General features: G+C 47.3%; 1 protein-coding gene across 3 annotated transcripts; it reads right to left on the reverse strand.

Annotated features, from left to right (window-relative positions):
- On the reverse strand, positions 1–27,280 carry Tbc1d13 (TBC1 domain family member 13). Of its 3 annotated transcripts, XM_045130915.1 has the most exons (12): positions 27,146–27,280; positions 26,177–26,250; positions 24,441–24,481; positions 23,793–23,854; positions 23,565–23,664; positions 21,886–21,968; positions 18,974–19,133; positions 12,562–12,772; positions 11,766–11,929; positions 4,091–4,251; positions 3,074–3,131; positions 1–2,363 (listed from the first exon to the last, which is right to left on the reverse strand). In XM_045130915.1, the coding sequence occupies exons 1-12, from the start codon at positions 27,166–27,168 to the stop codon at positions 2,298–2,300; spliced, it is 1,203 nt and encodes a 400-aa protein (XP_044986850.1). In that variant the 5' UTR covers positions 27,169–27,280; the 3' UTR covers positions 1–2,297. The 3 variants fall into 3 exon arrangements, with proteins under 3 accessions (XP_044986850.1, XP_044986860.1, XP_044986866.1); XM_045130925.1 differs by lacking the exon at positions 24,441–24,481 and having other exon boundaries at positions 27,146–27,212; XM_045130931.1 differs by lacking the exons at positions 23,793–23,854; positions 24,441–24,481 and having other exon boundaries at positions 27,146–27,207.

A 27,280-nucleotide genomic window follows, 5' to 3' on the forward strand; every position in this document is an offset into this window, starting at 1 on the left:
TTGCAAAGAACACACAATTTATTAAAGACAACTCATCAAGAGCACTGATTCAGAGAACAAAATAGATGAAAAAAACAAAAGGGTACTGCCATTCTGACCCTAAGGACTGAGACCTGCTGAGCTCACACGGCTCAGGTGGCCAGTGTCTCAGTCCTGAGGCTGCCGCAGGCACTCGGACTCTGTGCACCTCTCTTGAGAACCCTTCAAGAGCAAGACCTTTCCTTAGGCACCCCCCCACAGGAAGCCAGCCTAACCAAGACTCGTCCAAGGAGAGGGCACTGAACTCAGGTCTCCCACTGAGGCAAATCAGATACATGATTCAAGTCGCAAGGTCCCAGGAGGAAAAGCAGGGTCAGGCAGGAGGGAATGCATCAGGTGTCCTGGGCAGTGTCTGCTGGGTCCTAGGCAGTGGCCCAAGCTACAGGCTACACAGGAATTAAAGTTGGGGCTGACCTGCCAGAGGACGAGTTCTGGGATAAGAGTGGACTGGATCTGCCCCATCACAGGGACACCAGCCCTGGCCTCCCTTGTACTCAGTTCTAGTACTGCTGGCAGCCCTCACACCAGGACCTGCCAGGAAAGAAGGCCTCAAAGGCAAGGGAGAAGATGTCGATGTTAGCCTTGAAATATGAGGACCATTCAAGTCTCTACTCCTGTCTACCATTCCAACTCCCTTTCTCCCCTCCCCAATCTGTAATAAATAGCCAGAAGCCTTAATAAATAGTAAAACCCCAAAATACTGTGTTAGGGGAGAAGGTGGCAAAAAGGCAAGTGCACAAAGTCCCAACAGCATCCAAGGAGGCCTGGTGAAGGAAGCCCTGCCCACTTCAGGAGGGCCTCAGGCAATATAGGCGCTGGCCAGTCTGGGGAGAGGGTGAGGAACCTTGTCCTGCCGTCAGGACAAAAACCACCTGTCCTCCACGTGAAAGGAGGTAAGGGATTTAGTTAGAATGAAGCCACTCTTCACAGAACTGGGAGCAGAGCAGTCAGAGTCCATGTTAGGGACTCACCACCCCAAATCCCGGGAATAGTTAAAGCAGGTAACCAGGAAGGCCAACACCTCCACAGCCTCCCTGACATCAAGGACATACCAGGCCCTCACTTGGCCCTTCTGACACTGGCAGAACCCAGGTCTGTAGGTCCAGAGACTCCTGGACTTCCTTTGGTCCGACTCCTTGATAGGACTCACACTTCTTGGGCTGGGAAGAAACACTTAGAATTGAATTCCAGCTACGTAACAGCCTGGATGTCCTCGATCACCTCTAAAGATCCACACTTCTCCTCCCTTCTCCATTCCTGGACAGAAAGCAGGCAAGAAGCTCAAAGCTTTGCAGGCCATCATTCTCAGCAGCATTTGATTCCAAGTAGGATCTGGGGCTCCTGAGCCACATGTTGGGAATAGGAATCAGATGCCAAAGTGAAGGATGGCCTCCAGGGGCCTTGCTGTGACACTTCATTCTGTCTGCCAGCCTCAGGGATCTAGAAGGGAGGGGGAAAGAGGCTCAGGATAAGGCACCCCAAGAGAGAAGGGCAGAGTATAAAGGAGAGAGGAAAAGACAGCAAGAGTCACACACACACACACACACACACACACACACACACACACCACCTCAAGGAAAGAGGCAGAGGGAGACAGGCAGAGGTAGAGACAGAGAAGGAGAAGCAGAGACTAGAGAGATTCTAAGACAACCTCTCCCACCCCTAGGGTGTATACAAATACACACACACGCACGTGCACACACACACACAAAAGCAGAGACACCAGGGGGACATACGCTCCATCAGCCACAAGAGAACACACTCAGTTGAAGACACAGAGTGGGGCCTGGGCTTGGCAGTCACTCAGTTCTTTTGGTGTTACCTCCCCACACAGCTCCAGCACCGAATTCCAGATGTGTTTTCTGGCCCATTTGCCAAGCACCTCCCCCAACTGGTGCCAGGAGACCAGAAGCAGGAAAGGACGAGGAGCTATAGGGCAGAGGCAGGGTGAGACCCTTGACAGCTTCCTGTGCCAACGGTCCCAGTTCCAGGAAACCAGTTTGGGAACTCCAACCCTGTTCAGAAGCCTGACCAAGGGATCCCAGGTGTACCAGGACTGGGTGGCTGGAAAGGCACCCAGCAGTGTGTTCCCATGAGGAGCATCCCGGATTATGGGAGCCAACATGCGAAGTCCTGGAGTTGGCCGAGCCTGCAGCTTCCCTTCAGGCTGGCAATCTCGTGGGCTTTTTTGTGTCCTGGGAGCCAGGATACAAGGTGAAGGTGGCTGCTCTCCCAAATCTGGCCTCCGGGACAGGAGGCTACTTGGAGTCTTGGAGTTCCTTGGCTTTCTGTAGGATCTGGCAGACATCTGTGATGGGGTAATCCTGGGCACAGGAAAACCACAATATGCCCCTGAAGTAGCAACCCCTTTGCCACCTCTGCCACACACACAACAAACCTCCACGATTTGTATGTCAGGGGTAGGAACCACTTACCAGACACCCAGGTGCCTGAACTGCTGCATGCCACTAACTCAGGCCCATAGGGTCCCCCAGCTTTCCTTAGGATTAGAACCCACTGCCTCATCTCCTGCCATGGAGCCCTGAACCCCACTCATACTGGCCCAGCACTGTGCAGGTCCCTCCGTAGCCCTAGGAGGGAGTCACTATGATTACTCCATCTCACAGATCTAGTTGATAAAATTATTGAAAATGAACAGTAGGCCCAGTGTGGGTGAAGACACTAAGGCCTAGAGAGGTTGTCAATGGCCTTGGGTCACATGACAAGCACAGAACAGACATTAGCTCAGACTAAGCCATCTGTCTCGGTCTCCCTGGCCTAAGCACAATTACCAATGACCACTGTCCTGTTCTTGGAGCCCACTGAGTTGTATGTAGGCCAAGGACAGAAGTCACTCAATGAGGACTACGATTCAACCCAGATCCAAACCAGACCTGCCCCAGGGTCTGGACCCCGACCCCCCACTACACGCTCCCATTCCTGAACCCAGCCTGGCAGTGGCTAGCACAAGATGGAGTAGGACTTGCAGAGTATGTCTGGTGGGAGCCTGGCCTTCCCCTCTGATGCGCATTACCTGCAGGAGCCGCATGTTGATGGTGAAATCCCCTTCCAGCAACTGCTCCCGGATCAGTCTGAGGAAACAAGCAGCCATGCACTGGGAGCCCTGGCACTCTCCACTTTGCCCTCACCCAGGACCTTCTCTAATTTGTTTGTTTTTTTGTTGTTTTTTCGAGGTAGGGCCTCACTCTAGCTCAGGCTGACCTAGAATTCACTATGTAGTCTTAGGGTGGCCTCAAACTCACAACGATCCTTCTACCCCAGCCTCCAGAGTGTGGGGATTAAAAGTGTACACTACCACACCCGAAAAGCCCTCCCTTTTTTTTAATTTCTTTTTTATTCAAGGTAAGGTCTCACATCAGTCCAGGCTGACCTGGAACTCACTATTTAGTCTTAGGGTAGCCTTGAACTCATGGCAATCCTCCTGCTTCTGCCTCCTAAGTGCTAGGATTAAAGGCGTGCACCACCACGCCCAGCTCCATCCTCCATTTCTTTCTTTTCTTTTCTTTCTTTTTTTTTTGTTGTTGTTTTTCAAGGTAGGATCTCACTGTAGCCTAGGCTGACCTGGAATTCACTATTGAGTCTCAGGGTGGCCTTGAACTCATGGCAATCCTCCTACCTCTGCCTCCCAAGTGTGGGATTAAAGGCGTGCACCACCACGCCCGGCTGTCATCCTCCATTTCTTAACCACCCTGGGTGCCCTCACCTTGGGGGTCCTTCATTTTTTGGGGGGGGTGGGGTTGGGTCACACTCTAGTCAAGGCTGGCCTAGAAGTCACAGTGATCCTCCCAAATGTTGGGATTAAAAGATGTGCCACTATGCCTGGCTTGCCTTCCATTTCCTAATCACCCTGGGTGCCCTCCACATCTTCTTCATGACTCTCTAGTCCAGGCAAACATAGCTTGGACATGAGAATTTCAGAGGCTGGCTCCAGCCACAAAAGGGACATCCTGCCTTCCCTTTAAAGCCAGAGGGTTTCTCTGCCCCAACTCTAGTTCCCTTCAAAGACTCAGCAGGCCAGGGACACACTCACATGAGCATGGCACAGCAGACCAGGAGGAGGAAATCAAAACGGCTGTCATCAGCAAAGAGGGAGTCCCAGATCCGGATGACATCAGGCAACAAGAACTCCTGGGACAGCAGTAGTGTCAGCCAACGGAAGGCGAAGAACTGAGGCTTGATGTTCTGTTCTTGCTGGGGAGACAGTACGTGTGTGGAGAGTCAGCTGCAGGGTAGCCATGCAGCCCAGGAGCAACCCCACATGAACAGCAGGCAGGAGCCTAGCATTGAGGAAAAAATAGGCAGGGATGACTGCAAGAACACCATGGGGTGGCACCAAGCCCTACAGGGCCTTGCACCATTAAAAGGGCAGCTATGGGCTAGAGAGATGGCTTAGCGGTTAAGGCACTTGCCTGCAAAGCCAAAGGACCCTGGTTTGATTGCCCCAGAACCCATGTAAGCCAGATGTACAAGGAGGCATTTGCATCTGGAGTTTGTTTGTAGTGGCTGGAGGCCCTGGCATGCCCATTCTCTCTCAAATAAATAAATAAATAAAATAACTTAAAAATAAATAAATAAAAGGGCAGCTGCGGGCTGGGTGTGATGGCACATGCCTTTAATCCCAGCACTTGAGAGGCAAAGTTAGGAGGAGCACTGTGAGATCGGGGCCACCCTGAGACTACATAGTGAATTCTAGGTCAGCTTGGGCTAGAATGAGATCCTACCTTGAAACAAAACAAAACAACAACAAAAAAGGCAGCTGCTGCTTGCTGCCAAATACTGTTGCCAGACCTTTTTCAAAACACTTTGGAAAATTTTTACTATGCAAAAATTTACTAAGTAGATTTGTAAATGATGGTTGTATTCTTTTTTTTTTTTTTTTTTTTTTTTTTTTTTTTTTGAGGTAGGGTCTCACTTTAGCTCAGGCTGACCTGGAATTCACTATGTTGTCTCAGGGAGGCCTCAAACTCATGGCAATCTTCCTAACTCTGCCTCTCAAGAGCTGGGATTAAAGGCATGCACCACCATGCCTAACTCCTATTCTTATTAATTAATTTATTTGTGTGTGTGTAACAGACAAAATGGGCACGCCAGGGTCTCTAGCATGTGCCACCTTGTGTATCTAGCTTATGAGGATACTGAATCAAACCTGGATCCCCAGGATTTGCAAGCAAGTACCTTAACTGCTAAGCCATCTCTCAGCCCAATTGCTCCGTTCTTATACAACACTGTACACTTACTCATTTTGTACACATGGATGTGCAGAAATGCAAAGTGACAGCAGGTATTACACATGTGCTCAACATGTTAAATGCATTAGCATACTTATTTAAGCCATACTACAACCCAATAGGACACTTACTCCCAAGTGGTAAAACCTTGGTCAGCCACACAGAATATTAACTGAAAAAAGCATGTGACAGGACTGGGAAAATGGCTTAGTGGTTAAGGCGCTTGCCCGCAAAGCCTGATGACCTGGGCACTCCCAATTCAATTCCCCAGTACCCATATAAAGCCAGGTGAACAAAGTGGTGCATGCATCTGGAGTTCATTTACAGTAGCTAGAGACCCTGGCATGGCCATTCTTTCTCTCTCTAGCTAGCTATCTGCCTCTCTCTCTCAAATAAATAAAACACAAAAAAATAATAATTAAATAAATAGATGTTTTTAAAAAACATACTATATAGCCATCAAGGAAATGAAAACTAAAACTATATTGAGATTCCATCTCACTCCTGTCAGAATGGCTATCATGAAAACAAATGACAATAAATGCTGGCGAGGATGCAGAAAAAGAGGAACCCTTCTACACTGTTGGTGGGAATGCAACTGGTCCAATCATTATAGAATTCTGTGTGGAGGTTCCTGAAACAGCTAAAATTAAATCTATCACATGACCCAGCTATACTACTCCTAAGCATATATCCTAAGTACTCGTCTTGTTACCTTAGAGATACTTGCTCAACCATGTTTATTGCCACTGTACTCACAATAGCTAGGAAATACCTTTAATCTTAGCACTCGGGAGGCAGAGGTAGGAGGATCACCATTAGTACGAGGCCACCCTGAAACTACATAGTGAATTCCAGGTCAACCTGAACTAGAGCGAGACTCTACCTCAAAAAAAAAAAAAAAAAAAAAAAAGCTAGGAACTGGAACCAGCCTAAATGTCTCTCAACTGATGAGTGGATAATGAAGATATGGCACATTAATACAATGGAGTTTTACTAAGTGGTAAAGAAAAATGAAATTATGAAATTTGCAGGAAAATGGATGGATCTGGAAAGGATTATAATTAGTGAGATAACCCAGGCCCAGAAAGCCAAACATCACATGTTCTCTCTCATGTGTGGATCCTAGCTAAAGATGTTTGGACTTCTATGTGAGTTGGAATAAAACTCAGTATAGCAAAGGCCAGTAAGCTAGAAAGGGCATATAAAGAGAACTGAAGGGTAGGAAAGGGGGACTTCATAAGATGGTATTGTATATAAGTAAGTAGAAGAACAGATTAATGGGGGTGAAAAGGTCAGGAGAAAGGGAAAGGTCAAGGTAGAGCTAATCAAAATCTAAGAGGAGTGGGCTGGAGAGATGGCTTTAGCAGTTAAGCGCTTGCCTGTGAAGCCTAAGGACCCTGGTTTGAGGTTCGATTCCCCAGTAACCATGTAAGCCAGATGCACAAGGTGTTGCATGCACTTGGAGTTTGTTTGCAGTGGCTAGAGACCCTGATGTACCCATTCTCTCCCTCCTTCCCTCTCTCTCTCTCTTTCTCTCTTTCTCTCTCTCTCTTCCCTGTGTCTGTCTGTAGCTCTCAAATAAATAAACAAAAAATAAACTTTAAAAAAAATCTAAGAGGAGGGCTGGGGAGATGGCTTAGAGGTTAAAGCATTTGTCTGCAAGCCAAAGGACTCAGGTTTGATTCCCCAAGACCCATGTAAGCCAGGTGCACAAAGGGCACATACATCTGGAGGTCATTTGCAATGGCTAGAGGCCCTGGCATGCCTGCCCACTCTCTGTCTCTTCTCTCTGCTTGCAGATAAATAAATAAAAGTTAAAACAAAGTCTAAGAGGACATGAATAAGTCATATGGAAGCCTACTTTTTCAGACAATGGACAACCAAAAGACATAGATTGTTACTAGAAAATTTTCAGTGCCAGGGATGGGATACCTTCCAGTGAGTTGTTGGCCAGGGAGGTCACTGATTACCCCAAATCATTATAGGCCATTGCCAAGGCTCTTGGTTTCCCACCAGGAATAGATGGTTAAGACCCTATTGCTGAAGACTCCACATGCTTGCGCTGCAAGGTCACTGAGAAATCCTGCTGGAGCTGAGCTGAAAACCTCCTCCATGTAGAACAGTTGACAGAAAGCTGGAAAAAGCCATGCTACATGAAGTTCAATGGAAAAGAGAGAAATCACAAGTGGAGATACTCGACAGTGGACACTGCAAGCTTTTAATTTGGCCAGCCAGGCCAAATGAGCCAACAGGTGCAATAGTGGCATGTCTGTTATGAGGAAAACCAACCATAGTGCCTGATACTACACAGGACCATCATAATAGGAAGAAAAGATCATGACAGCAAAATAAAAGAGAGACTGATTGGGAGGGGGAGGGGATATGATGGAGAGTGGAGTTGCAAAGGGGAAAGTGGGAGGAGGGGTGAATTACCATGGATTATTGTCTACAATTATGGAAGTTGTCAGTTAAAAGAAAAAAAAATTCTTAATGGGCTGAAGAAGCCAGGCATGGTGGCACACGCCTTTAATCCCAACACTTGGGAGGCAGAGGTAGGAGAATCGCTGTGAGTTCGAGACCACCCTGAGACTACCTAATAAATTTCTCCAGCACCCACATAAGCCATGCACAAGGGGTGTATGCATCTGGAGTTTGTTTGCAGTGGCTGGAGGCCCTGGTGTGCCCATTCTCTCTCTGTCTGCCTGTCTTCTATCTCTCTCTGCTTGTAAATAAATAACTTGTTTTAAAAAGTTTAAAAAAAGAATGTATATGTTTTTAAAATACATTTGTTGTAAATTTCCTTTGTAAAATTACAGGAAATGTATTCCCTACAAACAGCAACATTCAGAATCTGGGTATATTTAATCTGTATGTAATAGGGAAAGAGCTATGTTATTATTTGTACCAAAAAGAAAGGAAACTAGTATCTTACAATTAAAGGGTGATTAAATTGTTAAAAAATACTTTCATTAAATGCTCAGAAAAAAAATTTTTAAAAAGCATTCTGAGCTAAAGAGATTGCTCAGTGGTTAACGCACTTGCCTGTAAAGCCTAACAATCTGGGTTCAGTTCCCCAGTACCCATGCAAAGCCAGATGCACAAAAAGATGCATGTACCAGGAGTTTATTTGCAGCAGCTACAGGCCCTGGCATATCTATTCATTCATATTCTCTGTGTTTCTCTCTGCTTATAAAAAAAAAATCTGAAAAACAAAAGAAAGAAAGAAAGAAAAGAAAAGAGCATTCTAGCTGGGCATGGTGGCACATGCCACCCAGTACTTGAGAGGCAAGGAAGGAGGATCACTGTGAGTTCGAAGGCAGCATGAGACTACATAGTGAATTCCAGGTCAGCCTGAGCTACAATAAGACCCTACCTCAAAAAAAAAAAAAAGAGCATTCTATGCTTGTTTAAAACATTATGTTTGAGCTGGGCGTGGTGGTGCACACCTTTAATCCCAGCACTTGGGAGGCAGAGGTAGAAGGATCACCGAGAGTTCAAGGCCACCCTGAGACTACATAGTTAATTCCAGGTCAGCCTAGACCAGAGTGAGACCCTACCTCAAAAAAAAAAAAAAAAAAAATTATTTTGGGGGCTGGAGAGATGGCTTAGTGGTTAAGCACTTGCCTGTGAAGCCTAAGGATCCTGGTTTGAGGCTTGATTCCCCAGGACCCACATAAGCCAGATGCACAAGGTGGCGCATGTATCTGGAATTCATTAGTAGTCACTGGAGGCCCTGGGTGCCCATTCTCTCTCTCTCACTCTCTCTCTTTCTGTCTGTCTCTCTCAAATAAATAAAAAATAAATAAAATAAAAAGTTATGTTTTGGGCTGGAGAGATGGCTTAGCAGTTAAGGCACTTACCTGCAAAGCCTAAGAACTCATGTTTGAATTTCCAGGTTCCATGTAAGTGAGAAACACAGTGATGTAAGTCCACAATGTTGCACAAGGTGGCACACATGTCTGGAGTTTGTTTGCAGTGGCTGAAGGCCCTGGTGTGCCCATTCTCTCTGTGCCTCTTTGTCTCTCCAAAATTTAAAACAAACAAACAAACAAAAGAAACCATACATACATACATATATGCATATGTCTATGCAAGCTCCAGGATTCTTATGAGATTTCTGGCCAAATAAGAATAGGCCTAAGTGGTGTTAGCCAGGTGTGGTGGCACATGCTTTTTATCCCAGCACTTGGGAGGCAGAGGTAGGAGGATCACCATGAGTTCAAGGCCGCCCTGAGACTACATAGTGAATTCCAGGTCAGCCTAGGCTACAGCAAGACCCTATGAAAAAAACAAAAGCAAAAAAAAAAAAAAAAAAAGGCGTAAGTGTCCAGGGACTTCCTGTCTTCGCACAATGCTCCAAGAGTGCTTTAGCAACATGGAGTTTTACAAGGCAAATAAAATTTTTAACTTCAAAACCAAAATATAGGTGTAAGTGATGGAACATGAGGCCTAATGTTCCCCTGGCCACCCAGGCAAGCACACCCTGCTGCAGGCCAACTCACGGGACATTGAATGGGTAAATACATGTGTACACATAGTACACAGCACATATTATACACACACCCATGCTTCAAGATAGAGTCTCGATTGTTATGGGGAGGTAATATGATGGAGAAGGGAATTTCAAAGGAGAAAGTGGGGGGGGGAGGGAATTAACACAGGATTTTTTTATAATCATGGAAAATGCTAATAAAAATTTAAAAAAAAAAAAAAAAGATAGAGTCTCACTCTAGCCTAGGCTAACCTGGAACTCATTATGTTGCCCATTCTGGACTCAAACTCATAGCAATTCTCTGGTCTTAGCCTCCCGAGTGTTGGGATTAAAGGTGTAAGGCAGGCCAGCTATATATCTGATAGAGGATTAATATCTAGGATATACAAAGAACTCAAAAAGTTAACTAATAAGGAATCAAACAAGCCAATCAAAAAATGGGCTAAGGAGCTAAATAGAGAGTTCTCAAAGGAAGAAATACGAATGGCATATAAGCACCTAAAAAAATGTTCTACGTCACTAGTCATCAGGGAAATGCAGATTAAAACTACATTGAGATTCCATCTCACTCCTGTCAGATTGGCCACCATCATGAAAACAAATGATCATAAATGTTGGCGGGGATGTGGAAAAAAAGGAACCCTTCTGCACTGCTGGTGGGAATGCAATCTGGTCCAGCCATTGTGGAAAACAGTGTGGAGGTTCCTAAAGCAGCTAGAGATTGATCTACCATATGACCCAGCTATAGCACTCCTAGGCATATATCCAAAGGACTCATCTCATTTCCTTAGAAGTACATGCTCAACCATGTTTATTGCTGCTCAATTTATAATAGCTGGGAAATGGAACCAGCCTAGATGTCCCTCAACAGATGAGTGGATAATGAAGATGTGGTACATTTATACAATGGAGTTCTACTCAGTGGTAAAGAAAAATGAAGTTATGAAATTTGCAGAAAAATGGATGGACCTGGAAAGCATTATACTAAGTCAGGTAACCCAGGCCCAGAAAGCCAAGCTCCACATGTTCTCTCTCATATGGGGATCCTAGCTACAGATGACTGGGCTTCTGCGTGAGAATGAAAATACTTAGTAGCAGAGGCCAGTAAGTTGAAAAGGAGACATAAAGGGTGGAGAAAGGAAGGGAGGAGGATACTTAATAGGTTGATATTGTATATATGTAATTACAATGTTTGTAATGGGGAGGTAATATGATTGAGAATGGAATTTCAAACGGGAAAGTGTGGGGGTGGGGAGGGAGGGAATTACCATGGGATATATTTTATAATCATGGAAAATGTTAATCAAAATTAAAAAAAAAAAAAAAAGGTGTAAGGCAGGCCTCTTGCCCCTGCATCTGGGTTTGCACAAGTACTAGGGAATTGAACTTGGGCTGTCAGGCTTTGCAAGCAAGTGCCTTTAACAGTGGAGCCATACTTCTAGCCCTTCTTTTTTGTTTGTAATTAACAGCTAGGCATGGGGTAACATGTACCTGTAACCTCTGCAATTCTAGGGGATGAGGTAGGAAAAGCAGAAGTTCAAGGCACGCCTGGGTTACATGGTGAGTTAAAGCCAAAGTCACTTAGTGAGACCCTGCCTCAAAATAAAACTAAAAAGGGGCCAGGAATACAGCTCAGCAGTAGACTGCTTGCCCAGCACAGGCAAGGCCCTGGATTAAATAGAGACACGAAAATATCATAATGAGAATGATAATGAAGTTAATACTTCCCAGGACTGCAGCTATAACATGCCTTGCCTCATCCAGTGTCCTGTGCCTGCACAAACAGGCACCATGCTCAACTAACTCTCCCTTCCCCACCTGCTTGGCCTCCTCTGTCACCTGCATGATCTCCCAGACCTGCCTCAGTACATGAGTCAGTATTCCTCAGCAGGGACAGCCATGTTCAACCCCCAGACTCGAGGCACACGTAACTCTGCATTCCTGCCCATCTGTCCTGGCCACTGTGGCCCAGGGGTCCTCACCAGCTTCAGGTAGAGTTCCATGTCTTTATCCTTCAGGGTGGAATACACCTTTTCCATCTTGTAGGTAATCCCACATTGTGAGTCATCCAGGCTCTTGATGAAGTTGTCCCGGATCTCGGCCATAAGGTTGGTGAAGCAGAAAAAGGTGTCGGCCTCAGCATGCTCTGGAGAGGTGACAGGGTGGGGGTGAAACCAAGAGAAGTGAGGCATTTGAGTCCCGTCTCATCTCTCGCCTACAGGACATGTGCCCACCTCTAAGTGCCACCAAGCTATCCCTCTCAAGTATAGTCTATCCACTGTCCTAGGTCACTGTCCACCTTAGACCGAGGACATCACCACTTTCTTCCCACATCTAACAACACTATCTACTCAGAAGTTTCTTACTTTGCTCATGACGCTCATTAAATCTTATCATTCAACTTTCTTCTTTTTGGTTTTTCAAGGTAGGATCTCGCTCTAGCCCAGGCTGACCTGGAATTCACTATGTAGTCTCAGGGTGGCCTTGAACTCACAGCAATCATCCAACTTCTGGCTCCTACATGCTGGGATTCAAGGTGTGTGTCACCACACTCAGCAAAATCTTATCATTCAACTTTCTATGTATATATCTCATCTCTTCTGCCAGAAATTAAGTTATAAATATCAATAAATCATTGTCCAGGCCAGTCCCTCTCCTGACAAAAGAATGGAAGTCTGAAAGAGGATAAGGCTGATAAAGCCTATCAGTCTGGCTGGCTTTAATCTCTATGTCAGGGAGCTAGCAATGGGAGAGGAGGGCAGAAAAGTGCCCATTTACCTTTCCACTCGCTGTTGGGGTCAGTGGCGAAGGTGTAATAGAGAGGGCCCACAATCTCATTCATGCCCTGCACGTAAGCGATGCCGGGGTTGAGCTTGGCATAGATGAACAGGATCCGTTCCACCACCTCCCAGTGGGCCTCACAGCCATTGGGCAGCACCTCATACTCATTCATGGCTGGTGGTGCGGAGTTCTTGTGTGGAGAGCTCATCTGGGGAGAAAAAGAGGGCCTGTTGATAGGACAGGTGTTTCCATGAAGCCCAGTTCATCTTCACTGAGAAGCACATCAAACACCAGTGAGAAAGAAGGCAAATCCAGGAAAAGGGACAAGAGCAACAACATTCTATAAAACAACTGGCTGGGCGTGGTGGTGGTGCATGCCTTTAATCCCAGCACTTGAAAGGCAGAGGTAGGAACATCATCATGAGTTCAAGGCCACCATGAGTTCAAGACACCACAAAGTGAATTCCAGGTCAGCCTACAATGAAACCCTACCTCAAAAAAGTAAAATTAAATAAATAAATAAAAGAAAAAAACTTAAGACTCAGAGTGGTTGTGCACACCTTTAGTGCCAGCACTCAAACTAAAAAGGCACAGGTATGAAGATCACTGTGAGTTCAAGACGAGCCTGGGACTACAGAATAAATGCCAAGTCAGACTAAGCTAGAGCTCCTACCTTGAACAACAACAACAACAACAACAAATGCCAGGCATGGTGGTGCACGCCTTTAATCCCAGCACTTGGGAGGAAGAGGTAGGAGGACTGACATGAGTTTGAAGCCATCCTGAGACTACATAGTAAATTCCAGGTCAGCCTGGACCAGAGTGAGACCCTACCCCCCCCCAAAAAAAAAAGAAAAAAGAAGAAAGAAAGAAAGAAAGAAAGAAAGAAAGAAAGAAAGAAAGAAAGAAAGAAAGAAAGAGGGAGGGAGGGAGGGAGGGAGGGAGGGAGGGAGGGAGGGAGGGAGGGAGGGAGGGAGGGAGGAAAAGAAAAAGAAAAACTAGTCTGGATGTGGTAGTAGAGGTTTGAAAATCCACTTAGGAGGTATGGGCAGGAGGATCAAGAGTTCAAGGTCAGGCCATCATAATAGGAGGAAAAGATCATGACATCAAAATAAAAGAGAGAATGATTGAGCCTGCAATTGGGAGGCAAAAGGTAGGAAGATTGCCTTGAGTTTGAGGCCACCCTGAGACTCCATAGTGAATTCCACATCAGCCTGGGCCAGAGTGAGATCCTACCTCGAAAAACCAAAAAACAAGAGAGAGAGAGAGACTGATTGAGATGGGGAGAATGTAGTTTCAAAGGGGAAAGTGGGGGAGGGAGGGTATTACCATGAGATATTTTTTATAATCATGGAAGTTGTGAATAAAGAAAAAGAAAAGAGTTCAAGGTCAGGGTCAGGGAGATGGCACAATAGTTAAAGGTGCTTCCTTGCAAACCCTGCTGGCCTGGGTTCAATTTTCTAACCACCCATGTAAACCCAAACAGGCATGTGTCTGTAATGGTGAGACCCTGGTGCACCCATACACACACACACACACAAACACAAGCAAATAAGTAAAAATTTTTAAATCCAAAACAGATAAACAAAATAAAAACTTATTGCTGAAAGCAGATGAATGACCAAGACTCTTCAAAAAGTGAATGACCAGGACTGAAGAGATGGCTTAGTGGTTAAGACACTGGCCTATAAATCCAAAGGACCCAGGTTTAATTCTCCAGGACCCACATAAGCCAGATGCACAAGGTGTTCCATGTATCTGGAGTTTGTTTACAGTGGCTGACAGCCCTGGTTTACCCTTTCTCTCCCTCTCTCTCAAATAAATAAATAAAGTAAAATAAAAAAATTAAAGTGAATGACCAGAGGGCAGCGAAGTAGACACTATATAGAAGCAATGCATCCTAGTGCATGCACAGACCCTGCCTGATTGTGCTTTACAGTCAAGGTGACTCACCACAGTGGAATGCAGCACAGTTGATCTCAAATGATTATGGATAAGATACCAGGTGACACTCCAAAATTTATCCTCCTAGATTAACTATGTAGGTAAGAGGATCCCTTATCCTCAGGAGAGGCTTGGTGAGTTAGGGCCAAAGGTCAGCCACCTGCAATTTTCTCTCTCTGATAGAGACAAAGCCATATAGCCAAATGCTAATGACTGGCTGGAAAGCAAGCAGGTGTGTACAGTGCTCTTTCAAACTGTCTGAATGCTTGGACTATTGTGTTTTAAATGTTTTTATTTATTTACTTGCAAGCAGAAGAGAAACAGACAGAGAGAGAATGGGCATGCCAGGGATTTTAGCCACTGTAAAGGAACCCCAGATGCATGTGCAACTTTGTGCATCCAGTTTTATGTGGGTACTGGGAATTACAACACAAGTAGATCAGGTTGTTAGGCTTTGCAGGCAGGTGCCTTAACTGCTAAGCCCTCTCTCCAACTCCTGACCTTTTTTTTCAGTTTTTCGAGGTAAGGTTTCACTCAAGCCCAGGCTAACCTGGAATTCACTATGTAGTCTCAGGGTGGCCTTGAACTTACAGTGATCCTCCTACATCTGCCTCCCAAGTGCTGGGATTAAAGGCATGTGCCACCTCGCCTGCCTTGAACTTTTTTCTTTTTTATGAGTTTGTGTCTGTACGGATGCACCAGCATCTCTTGCCGCTGCAAACAAATGCCCATCCAGCTTTTCATGGGTGACTGGGTAACTGAACCAGGGCCAGCAGGCTTTGCAAGAAAGTGCATTGAAACCTAATGACCTGAGTTCAATTCCTCAGTGCCCACATAATGCCAGATGCACAAAAGAGGGACATGCATTGGGAGTTCACTTGCAATGGCTAGGAAGCCTTGGCGTGCCCATCTCCCTGTCTCTTTCTCTCTCTCTCTCTCTGCTTGCAAATAAATAAACAAATAAATAAATAAATAGGGCTGGAGAGATGGCTCAGCAGTTAAGGCACTTGCCTGCAAAGCCTAAGGATCCCAGTTTGATTCTCCAACACATATGTAAAGCCAAATGCACAAGATGGCATCTGGAGTTTGTTACCATGGCTAGAGGCCCTGGCACACCCAATCTCTCTATCTGCCTCTCTCTCGCTCTCTCTTTCTTTCTCAAATAAATAAATTAATCCCAGCACTCGGAAGGCAGAGGTAGGAGGATCACTGTGCGTTGGAGACCAGCCTGGAACTACATAGTGAACTCCAGGTCAGCCTGGGCTAGAGTGAAACCCCACCTCAAAAAACAAAAAGAAAGAAAAGAAAGAGCCTTGAAATGATGAGCCACCTCCCCAGGCCCTGTTGTTGTTGTTTTCTTTTGAGGCAGCATCTCACTGAACTCATGGTGAACCATCTGCCTCAGCCTCTCAAGTGTTGGGATTACAGACATGAGCCAACACTCGTGGCCAAATAAAGAGGTCATGATGCTACCTAAAACTCATGCTAAGCACAAGGGGCCCCAACAGCAACTGTCAAACAGCACCCCACAGAACTTCATAGTAATTGAGGTGTCCCTGCCCTGCTCTGCTCTGGGTCTGCTTTTCAGCGGCTCCAGAGCAGGGTTTCCTTCAGGAGAGAACTGGAGACAGCATATGAAGCTATCCTAGAAGCATAGTGACTCCAGGGCATTATGTTCCTTCTCCTACTATCTCTATACACATGTACATAGGCACACACCTAAGCACACCTCAGTAACTGAGAGGTGACAGTTTACTTAGCGCTTGCTCCACGCCAGATAGTACTATGTGAGAATTCTTCAACTGAAGCCTCGAATGCTCTTTCAACACTTTTTTGTTGTTTTAAGATGGGATTTCATAGGCTACAGAGATGACTCAGTGGTTAAGGCATTTGCCTGCAAAACCTAAAAACCTGCCAGGCGTGGTGGTGCACGCCTTTAATCCTAGCACTACGGAGACAGAGGTAGGAGGATTGCTGTGAGTTCAAGGCCACCCTGAGACTACATAGTGAATTCCAGGTCAGTCTGGACTAGAGTGAGACTCTACCTCGGGGGAGCGGGGGGGAGAAAAAAAATAACAACCTGGGGTTTGATTCCCCAGTACCCACATAAAGCCAGATGCACAAAGAAATGCATGCATCTGGAACTGGTTTGCAACAGCTAGAGGCCCTGGTACACCCAATTCTCTCTGCCTCTCTTCTACTTCTCTCTCTGCTTGCAAAGAAATAAAATAAAATAAAATATATAACTAAATAATTTTTTTAAAGATAAGCCCAGGCTGGTCTAAACCCACCATGTAACTGAGGGTGACCTTGAATTCCTGATTCTCCTGCCTCCATCTCTAAGTGCTGGAATTACATCCTGTACCACCAAACCAGCTTTCAACACCACTTTCCAGAGGAGGAAATGGGCTCACTCAGTGTTTAGATGTCTCCTAGTAAGCAATGGCCCTGAGACTTGCACCTGGTCTGGCTAACCCCAGAACCTATCAGCTGAACCTGCAAGGCAGGCTGCCTCTTAAGAACATCCAGTGCTTCCAGGCTTTCCAAGAACGTGCGCTCTGCGACCTCATTTCTTCCTGGCAGCTCCACAGCCAAGCCTGGCAGGAGTTATCATGCCCAGTTTATGACAGAGAACAGACCTGGGAATGTAAGTCTAGCAGCACTTGCCCAGCGTCAGAGGAAGGGCCAGCCGGACTCAAGCAGCTAAAGCACAGGTCCAGAGGCCTGGGGATGAAGCTGCTGCTGCCAGGCCAAGATCCAAAAGAAAAATTCAGGGCTGGAGAAATGGCTTAGTGGTCAAGGCACTTGCCTGTGAAGCTAAGAACCCAGGTTCGATTCTCCAGGTAAGTCAGATGCACATGGTGGTGCATGCGAATGGAGTTCATTTACAGTGGCTAGAGGCCCTGGTGCATCCATTATCACTCTCTCTTTCTCTCCCTCTCTCTGTCACTAATAAATAAATAAAAATAAATCTTAAAAAAATGAGAAAAGTTCAGGCATGGCGTTGGTGGTATAGTGGTGAGCATAGCTGCCTTCCAAAAGAAAAATTTGGGCCGGGTGTGGTGGCGCATGCCTTTAATCCCAGCACTCGGGAGGCAGAGGTAGGAGGATCGAGGATCGCTGTGAGTTCAAGGCCACCCTGAGACTCCATAGTGAATTCCAGGTCAGCCTGGGCTAGAGTGAGACCCTACCTCGAAAAACAAAAAAAAAAAAAAAAGAAAAATTTGGGCCGGGCGTGGTGGCGTACGCCTTTAATCTCAGCACTTGGGAGGCAGAGGTAGGGGGATCGCCATGAGTTCGAGGCCACCCTGAGGCTACATAGTGAATTCCAGGTCAGCTTGAGCCAGAGTGAGACCCTACCTCGAAAAACCAAAAAAAAAAAAAAAAAAAAAAGAAAAATTTGTAGAACGTAATACTACAATGAAAGGATTACCTGGGGCTGATTATTGCACAAAGAGCAAGTCACATGTTTGCTTCACCAAGCATGGGCACTGTAGCCCTGGGGCACGCTCATGAAACTGGGACCCACTGGCTCTGCCCAGACTGCCCTGCCAGCACCTTGACCAGTCAGTTCTGTGGAAGAACAAGCTTGTGCAGTGCCCAGTCCCTTACAGGCTAGAGGTTTCACAGAAGGCCTTCCCCACTGATGAGGAATGAGCCAAAGCAGGGGGTCTAAATGAAGGGATTAGGTTATCACCTCTCTGGCCACAGCAGCTGCCCCCAAGTGAGAGGCGCTCAAACACCAGCATGACTTTCCCAGCACAAGTCCTGCACTCTGCACATTAGTTCCTGCTCCTCCTTGGCCCCAGCTCCCATATCCAACTCCAGCCTGTATAACAGTAGCTACTTGTTTATCCCCTCAGTGCCCAAGGTCACCTTTTATAAACCAGACCTCAATCAAGCCACTGCCCAGATCAGAATGCTGCAAGGACACCCTTAGCCCTATGGGAAAACGCCTGTGTGGCCTCCCCATCGCCTCAGCCCTCCCCTCACATCCTCTAGCATTTCCCTTCACCTTCTGTCTGCTTCCAGCCATGCAAGCCCCTCCTTCCTTGAGCACTGCACACCCTCTCCTGTGTGGGAATCTGGCTACATGTTCTCCATAACTAAAATGTTCTTTCTCCTCCATCCTTCTCTTCAGAGAAGCCTCCTGATACCTAGACCTGGACATTCCTCTAGCCACCCCTATCACTGTTTCCATCCCACTTGTGATGACTCTCTCAGAGCCATCTCCAGTTCACCTCTCACAGGGGGGCCTGACCATGAGGACAATCCCCACTCCATAACCAGCATGGACGGCTGGAGCACAAGCCTCCAGCACCAACCTTTAGAAAGCATAAGATGTGATCCAAGGTTTCTTGGGTGACTATCAGGGTAGACGGTCATGGGCCAAGGCCCTGGAGCCAGTGGTCCATGGGAGACAGGAAGAGAAATGCTGTTAGTAGGCCTCCCAGAGCCTCCTTACATTTGTAACGCCACTGCGGTTCCGCGCGACTGTCTGGGATTTCAGCGTTGTCTGTTCCACCCGCTTACGAAGGGTCTCAAACTCATTTTGGGGGTCCAGAATGAGGAGGCAGGGGTACTCGGTAGGTCTCTGGAAGAAGGATATATCTGGACACAGTCTCCTGTCAAGAGGGAATGGAGAGAATGCTGTCATTCAGGGTGGAGGTGCCAGCTGTGAAGGCCTGGGCATCCCCAGAGGCAGGGTATTTGCTATTTATATAGCTATTATTTATTTATTTTTGCAGTGCCAGAGATTAAACCTAGGGGAACTCAACGTGCTAAAGAAATGCTATACCAACAAGCTACATACATCATCAGCCTTGGGTTTTGTGGTTTAGTCCCCCCTGGTTCCCAGCTGAGCTTGTTTATTTTACTTAGAAAATTTCAGCCGCATGTGGCAGCACACATCTTTAATCCCAGAACTCAGGAGGCAGAGGCAGAAGAACTGCCTAGAGCTACAAAGTGAGTTCCAGGTTAGCCTGGGCTAGAGTGAGACCCTACTTCTAAGTGTCCCCCAAAAGCCAAAATATTAGCAGTATTACCTTAAAAAATGTGTCTTTAGGGCTGGGGAAATGGCTTAGCGGTTAAGGTGTTTGCCCTCATAGCCAAAGGATCCCGGTTCAATTTCCCATGACCCATATAAGCCAGATGCACAAGAGGGGTGCATGCATCTGGAGTTCATTTGCAGTGACTGGAGGCCCTGGCATTCTGTCTTTCTCTCTGCCTCTTCCTTCCTTTCTCTCTCTCTCAAATAAATAAAGAAATAAAATATTTATTAAAAAAAAACATGTCTTTAAAATATTTACTTGGGCTGGAAAGATGACTTTGCAGTTAAGGTGCGTGCCTGCAAACCCTAAGGACCCAACTTTCATTCCCTAGTACCCACGTAAGCCAGATATACAAAATGGCACATGCATCTGGAATTTGCAGTAGCTACAGGCTCTGGTACATCCATTCTCTCTTGCTTTCTCTCACTCTCAAAATAAATAAAATAAAATATTGGAAAAAAAACTTCAAAAAATATTTATTTATTTGAGAGAGGCAGACAGACATATAGAGAAAGAGGCCAACAGTCAGAGTGAGTATGGGTATGCGAGGGCTTCCTGCCACTGTAAATGAACTCCAGATGCATGCACCACTTAGTGCATCTGACTTTACATAGGCACTGGAGACTCAAATCCTGGGGCCATCAGGCTTTACAAGCAAGTGCCTTTAACCACTGAGCCATCTCTCCAGCCCCACATACATTTTTTTTTTTTTTATCTTTATGGTCTTACAACCTAATTCTTGTAAATCAAACATCATTTTGCTAAGGGCTAAGGATGTAGCACAGTGGTAGACTTGTGCTAGACTGCACAAGGCCAGGGCTTCCATACTTAGCACTGTAAAATATACATTATTTGTCTAGTATTTATAAGGGGCGAATCTCTAAGTTTAATCTCCAGTAGAAAAATTACACATATCAGGCTGGAGAGATGGCTCAGCGGTTAAAGAACATGCCTGCAAAGCCTAACAACCAGGGTTCAATTCTCCAGTACACACATAAAGCCAGATGCACAAGTGGCACATGCATCTGGAGTTCATATGCAGTGGCTATAGGCTCTGGCGTGCCCATTCTCTCTCCCTCCCTGAAATAAATAAAATGTTTAAAAAATTACGCATATTTATATGCACATAGGTATGTACATGTATGTATGCATGTAGGGCAGTATACATCCAAGGGTTTACTGCTGTGTGAGTCACAACAGGGAAGGTATGGATAAGCACACACTCAGCTGACACAGAGATGTGCAAGACAGAGTGAGAGGAAAAGCAAGAGGAGAGGCAGCTCTGGAGCACGATCAGGCCTTGTAGTTCATTCCTCAGACCCCTCATTTCCAGTATACTGCAAACCTCACACTGGAAACACACAGACCTGCATCCCCAATGCCTCCTCTGTAGGATGTGGCTCTTGCTAAAAAACCTGGGTGCCAGAGGAGTACCCCACATGGGGAGAGACTGCACCAAGGTCAGCCTGAGAACAAAGGCTGAGAGGCCCTTTCTCCTGAAGCCCTGTGAGGCACTTGGCGCAGGCGACCCCTGCAGCCATCTGAAGAGGGACCTGGGCAGAGTGGCAGCACCAAAGAGGGTGAGGGCAAGGAGGCTCTTCCCACTAGACACTCGCCTGCCACATGCCTTTTTTCAAGCCACAGAGCACTCCTCACATTTATTCCTTAGTCCTGAGAGGCTCTTCCACACATCTCTGTGCCTCTCTGTCCTTCTCTCCCTTTGCAAATCACGGTGAATGACCTCCTTGGAAATAGACACTTATAATATATGCAATTACTGTTGCCAGGTTGAATAACTGTCTCCTCATGTCAGTTGGAAGGACCCTTCCAATCTTATTTACCTCCAATCCTGTTCACACAGGGACAGAAATTCCTTGGGAAGCAATACAGCTACCATGGCACACCTACTTGGGCCCCAGGAGCTGCCCCTTGGAAATGCCACAGGGTCATCATGATGACAGAGTATCCTGTCTGGCCAAGGAGAGGTTGCTGAGTGCAGTGAGATGAGCTCCAAGGGTCCTTCTCCAAAAGTAACGTGATGACTTCAAGGGCCTCTGAGGCATACTAGGACCAGCACGATGTTCCCAATTACCTGTGGAGACCCAGGCCCCACTCCATGCCTTCAACCTGAGTCATCTCACTCCTACTTCCAGATAAAGTCACATTCAGAGAGCCTGAGTCATTTGGCCAAGGTGAAACAGCTAAATGGCAAAACTGTAACTGAAACCAGGTGAACAGGCTCCCAAGCAGAATTCTTCCCACTCTGCTGCAGGGGTGAGAAGCCTCTCAAGGCCACTGACAGGCACCAGCCCCTGCAGCCTCTTACCGGACATCTTTGTCGATCTGTAGGAGCACCTCATTGTCCTTGAAGTACGTGTTCCACCGGCTGTCAGGGCTGGGGTTGAGGGGCTATGGAGAGAAAAGGAGTTGCTCTATCCAAGGCCCAGCCAGTACCCCTGGGAGATCCCGGCCCACTGCCCTTCCAACAATCCACCACAGACCCAGCATGGCCCACAGATAGCCTATGGGCCAAAAGAAACAACAGAGGCCTTCCCAGTGCTTCCATCCAACACAGCACTCAGACATCGTCAAACTGCACAGCTAGCAGCAAGCCCTGCACCTGCTCTGAGCACACACACAGGGCAGATGCTGTTCTGTCCACTGTACTGGCTCCAGAACTCTGCCCAGAGCAAGTGTCATTGAGAAAACATATTAATGAATGCATGTTGTATCATTCATTATTCACCAATACTCTGAGTGGTCAACTCCTCTCCTCAGTGGATGGATCCAAGGCAGTGAAGTAGTTAGAGAGAAGTTCAGTATGGGAGGAGAAAAGGGGACTTTTTTTTTTTTTTTTTTTTTTTTTTTTTGAGGCAGGGCCACACTGTAGCCCAGGCTGACCTGGAATTCACTATGTAGTCTCAGAGTGGCCTCAAACTTGTGGCAATCATCCTACCTTTGCCTCCTAAGTGCTGGGATTAAAGGTGTGCACCACCATGCCAGGAGAGACAGGCACTTAAAAGAAAAAAATTATTTATTTATTTGCAAGCAGAGGGGTTGGAATGAATGCACCAGGGTCTCTTGCTACTGCAAAGAAACGCCCAATGTGTGCACTATTTTGTGCATGTGGCTTTACATGGATACTGGGGAACTGAACCCAAACCAACAGACTTTGCAAAGCAAGCACCTTTAACCACTGAGCCAGCTCTCCAGCCCCTGAGACAGGCACTTCATCCTTATTTCTGTCATGGTCTTTCTTTAACTATGTGATCCTAGTAACTCCCTCAATGACCAGGGTTGAGGAAGAAGGCATGGCTCTGGGATTGAACACTTGCCCAGCAAATGTAAACTCTTGGTTTGATCTCTAATACTGTAAAAAGGAAGTTAAACACTCAGACAGGTATAATGGTACAAGCTCATAATCCCAGCTATTACTGGAAGGCTGAAGCAGGAGGATCTCAAGTTTGAAGACAGGCAAGACTGTACCTCAAACAAACAACAAAAGGCCCAGGGATGAGGATTGCAGACACCAGGCCTGCACAGTGTCTGACTAACAGCTGTTCCCATAGCACTCTCAGAACAGTCATTACTAGGCTGGGCATGGTGGCGCATGCCTTTAATCCCAGCATTGGGAAGGCAGAGGTAAAAGGATCACCATGGGTTTGAGGCCACCCTGAGACTCCATAGTGAATTCCAGGTCAGCCTGGGCTAAAGAGAGACCCTACCTCGAAAAAACAAACACAAGAACAGTCATAATGTCTGTGGTACTAACTAGACCCAGTATCCCTGCACTCAGGCTGCACTTGTAAGTGGGGAGACACTACTGTTTTCAGGAGCTGGACATCTCCTCCACCCCCGCCCCCGCACAGCAGAGAGGAGGAACTGGCAGAGCCAGAGGAAATGGAGGTCAGTCTCCAACCATCTTCTAATAAGAAAGACCTTTGTGCAGGTACTGCTCCCCGCCCCAGCATGAACCCTCAGCCCCTGATGCTAACCCCTACTCACATGGTCCTCAAAAGTCACATCTTCCCTGGACACACCCATGTTGGCCTTGGCAATGCCAGGCTGGATAATCATTTCCCTCAGGAACTGAGAATAGAGCCCCCTGCAGGAGAGAACAGAGGCAGGAGGAATTACCCCTGAAGGTCCAGCCCAGAGAAGCAACCACAGGAGGCAAGACTGGTCCTGCATGAGATGAAGGCCATCCCCTCGTCCCCTGTTCACAGGTCTCACCTCTGCTTAGCCAAGATTGAAGTCCATGAGGCTCTCTCCAATGGGAGGTAGTTCAAGAGGATCTGCACAGAGGAGAGGGGCACAACACTGGCGATGCCCGCGCCCCAACCCAAAATAGTGGTGGAGGCAGATAGGCCTCAAAAGAAAGACTTCATGGAGTCACCAGCAAGCAAGGTGGCTGAGGCCCATGAGCACAGGCCTGAGCTCCAGTGGACTACATTCCTCCCCGAGGCCTCCCTCCTCCTTACAGCAGACCAGCCCTTTGCTTTCCTTGCACAGGCTCTTCCAAATGAGAAGGAATCCTGGTGCTCAAAAGGGCTGGAAACCAGGACAACAGGCAGCACCACCACCTCTGCTAATGGATTCAGGCCTTTGTTTTGTCCCAATAAACATCACTTCTGAGGTATTCATGGGCCAGGAAGTAAGAATCTTTAGTGGGATTTCAAAGTGTCTCATCCTCAGAGAGAGACCCTGGAGGGGATGCCAAGAGAACAGAAAAACCCAGAACTTCCAAAAAAACAAAAAACCAAAACCTTCCTCAGACAGGCAGGGAGGTGCAGAACAGAAGGAAGGGCCAGGGTGGGGACAGCCCATGCAGGAACCCAGGGACTAGGAGCAGAGCAGAAGCCCCACCCCAGGCACACCCACCTTCCAGCAGAGGCACCGCAGTCCGCCCTCACAGGGAATGCCTGTGGACACAGCAGGCAAAGGTCACCCCAGGCCAGAGTCCCAGAACCTCCCAGCCCTAAACCTTGGAGCCAGGTGGCAGGCAGGGGGTGGAGCAGGCAAGAAGTATTTTTTTAAGAACCATTTTCTACCAAAGAAATTTCTAAGTGGATGCTACTTCTGTGTGATTTCTATCCTCAATCCTATCCCCCAGCCCTGAGCTCCCTCTAACTGGAATGTTCTTTGGAGAATAACACCTCATCCTTGGTATTTCTTCTTCGGTGGAGCCATAATCAACCATCAACTTGCCAGACATGGTGGTACATGCCATTAATCCCAGCTCTCTGGAGGGAGAGGTAGGAGGCTCAACTCGGCCCAATTAAAGCCTGGCTTCTCAGGGTGCCCAGTGAGCTCAGTCCATGAAGCATGAGACTTTGACAGCCTGGCTCTGCACTTCTAAACAACAATGGTACTGTAAACTTCTTGACAGCATCTATCACAATTGGAATTATATAATAATTTGTGTGAATTTATTTTTTTCTTTTTCAGGGTAGGGTCTCTCTCTAGACCAAGCTGACCTGGCACTCACTCTGTAGTCCCAAGCTGACCTCCAACTCACAGTGCCTCCTACCTCCTGGGTGCTGGGATTAAAGGCATGTGCCATGATGCATGGCTAGTTTGTGTGAATTTTATGTAACTCCTACAACTGGGTGACCCCCAGGGAAAGGAGAAGCACACCTGTCTATGGATCCTAGTGCCTAGCACAGGACCAAGCACACAGACTGCATTTCCTAGGCTAACCGCTTTGTGCCTGACAGGCAGTATTTCACTTAATCCCCACTTTAGTCCCAGAAAGGAGGGAAGATTAGCATCAATGTCCTCATTTCAGATAAGGACATTCATCTGTGAAGACAGAGCCATCAAGGACTAGCACAGAAGTCTGACTCTGCAGTCCCAAGTTCTTCACCACCACCACAGATTGCCTCATCTCCGGGACCTCAACACCACTCCAGAACACAAAGACCAACTTCTGCAATGCTGGCAGGCGCCTCAGCAGAGCAGCTTTAGTGATGGCTTCCCTATCACTGTGCGCAGGAACCAATGACCACCTCAGAATCTGCATGGTGGGGGCAACTGAAAACTCCTCACTTGGCAAAGTTACAGGGGCAAGGCAATATGACAGGGAGCTATACAAATGCCTTGGGGTTGTTGTTAAACACAGAGCCAAAAGCAAGTTATCTCTGCACTGGAAGATTAACCATGTCTGGGAGGGCAAAGTCAAACACAGTTGAGGCTCTGTGTGCTAAGACTGGAGTTTTACTATTAATCAAAGGTCATTCTCTGGCTTGGATTGCAAGCCAGGTAGAGAAACCAGGAACCACCCTGCAGCTAATCAGCCTCCACAACCTAAGAAGCTAGCTGAGAAACGAGAAAAGGCCTGACCTAAGCTCAAAAGGTCTCCTCACCTGAAGAGCTGCATCTTCAGGTCTCTAGAGAATGTGAAGAATCCATCAGGCCCTTACCCATCTAACCCTGTCCTAACCTGGCCACCACTCCACGGGGAAACTCTCTCATATCAGGGCAGCGCTGCACAATCTGGAGAAGGCCCCATGAGTCAGGCTGGCCCTACAACAGGCCAGATGTGACCCAGGCGGCTTCCCCTACATGCTAGCCATGATGCTGCTCTGATGAAACCCTCAAGTATAGTTGCTGCTTACCACTAAAACTGAGTTCCCGAAGCTTTTCCAGTGCGATGGAGGGCTCCTTCAGGACGTCCTGGAAATCTGCAATTCTGCAAGGAAGGAAAAGGGAAGCAAATGAAGACCACCCGACTCCTCGGGTGATAAGGGTTAGTGATCAAGCCTGCCACCCACACAGCCCTTACACCACCAGACTCCAACCACCACCAGCTTGGGGAAGTAGCAAACTGTATCTATCACTTCTTGCTCTAAACCTAGAACGACAGCGAAGGGAAATGAAGCTTGCTCTAGTATAAAGGTGCTGGAGTAAGACCATATAACGAAGCACTACTTAGTGAGCTGGCACTTACTGGTCACTTCCTGCTGGCCAGACCCAGCCCACACACCATCACCACTACCTGAGTTCAACCGACCATAGAAACCAGGACTAATTTCATCCGCAGACAACGGACCTGTGAAATCTGTCAGCAGCTCAAAAAGGGACTTCTGGATCTGCCCTTAGGCAAGGACAAAAGATTAAAAAAAAAAAAAAACTTACTCCTGGAGGAAGACTGAAGAGCGAGCAAAATTTAGCTAAGGTTGCAAGAACCAGCCTTGCGGGCGAGGCCAGACCGGAAAATCCTGGTTCTCTTGTATATCTCAAAAGCTCGGGGCACCGAGGCAGGGCGCATTTGGATTAAAAACAGGGGGACTGGAGTCTGGGGACAAAGGGGGGGGGGAGGGACTGGGGGTGGATATGGAGGTCTGGACGGAGTCAGCGGCGGAAAAGGTCCAGTATGAGAAAGCAAAGCGACACCAAGGACAGAAGCAGCGACTCTACAGCTTCTCCCCTTCGGCCCTCGGGCAATGAGGTTAGAAAGTGGGCGCTCGGGGACCCCCGCCGGACGGCGCCCCATTCTGGCCTCATATGCGCTGACCAGCTGTCAGGGAGGAGACGAGGCCTGGTCGCCCCCGGTCTGCGAACGAGCAGCCCCCGCGGACCCTTACCGGCTCTTGTGCAGACTCGACATGGTGTTGACTTCCGGACCCCCAGGCTGCCTCTGCAGCCCCAGACGCCGCCGCCGCCCCCCCAAGGGACGCGGGGCGCTCGGTAAAAGCCTCCGGGCCGAAGCAAAACCGCGG

This window comes from Jaculus jaculus, chromosome 1 (genome assembly GCF_020740685.1).
Source record: "Jaculus jaculus isolate mJacJac1 chromosome 1, mJacJac1.mat.Y.cur, whole genome shotgun sequence".
Classification (NCBI taxonomy): Eukaryota; Metazoa; Chordata; class Mammalia; order Rodentia; family Dipodidae; genus Jaculus; species Jaculus jaculus.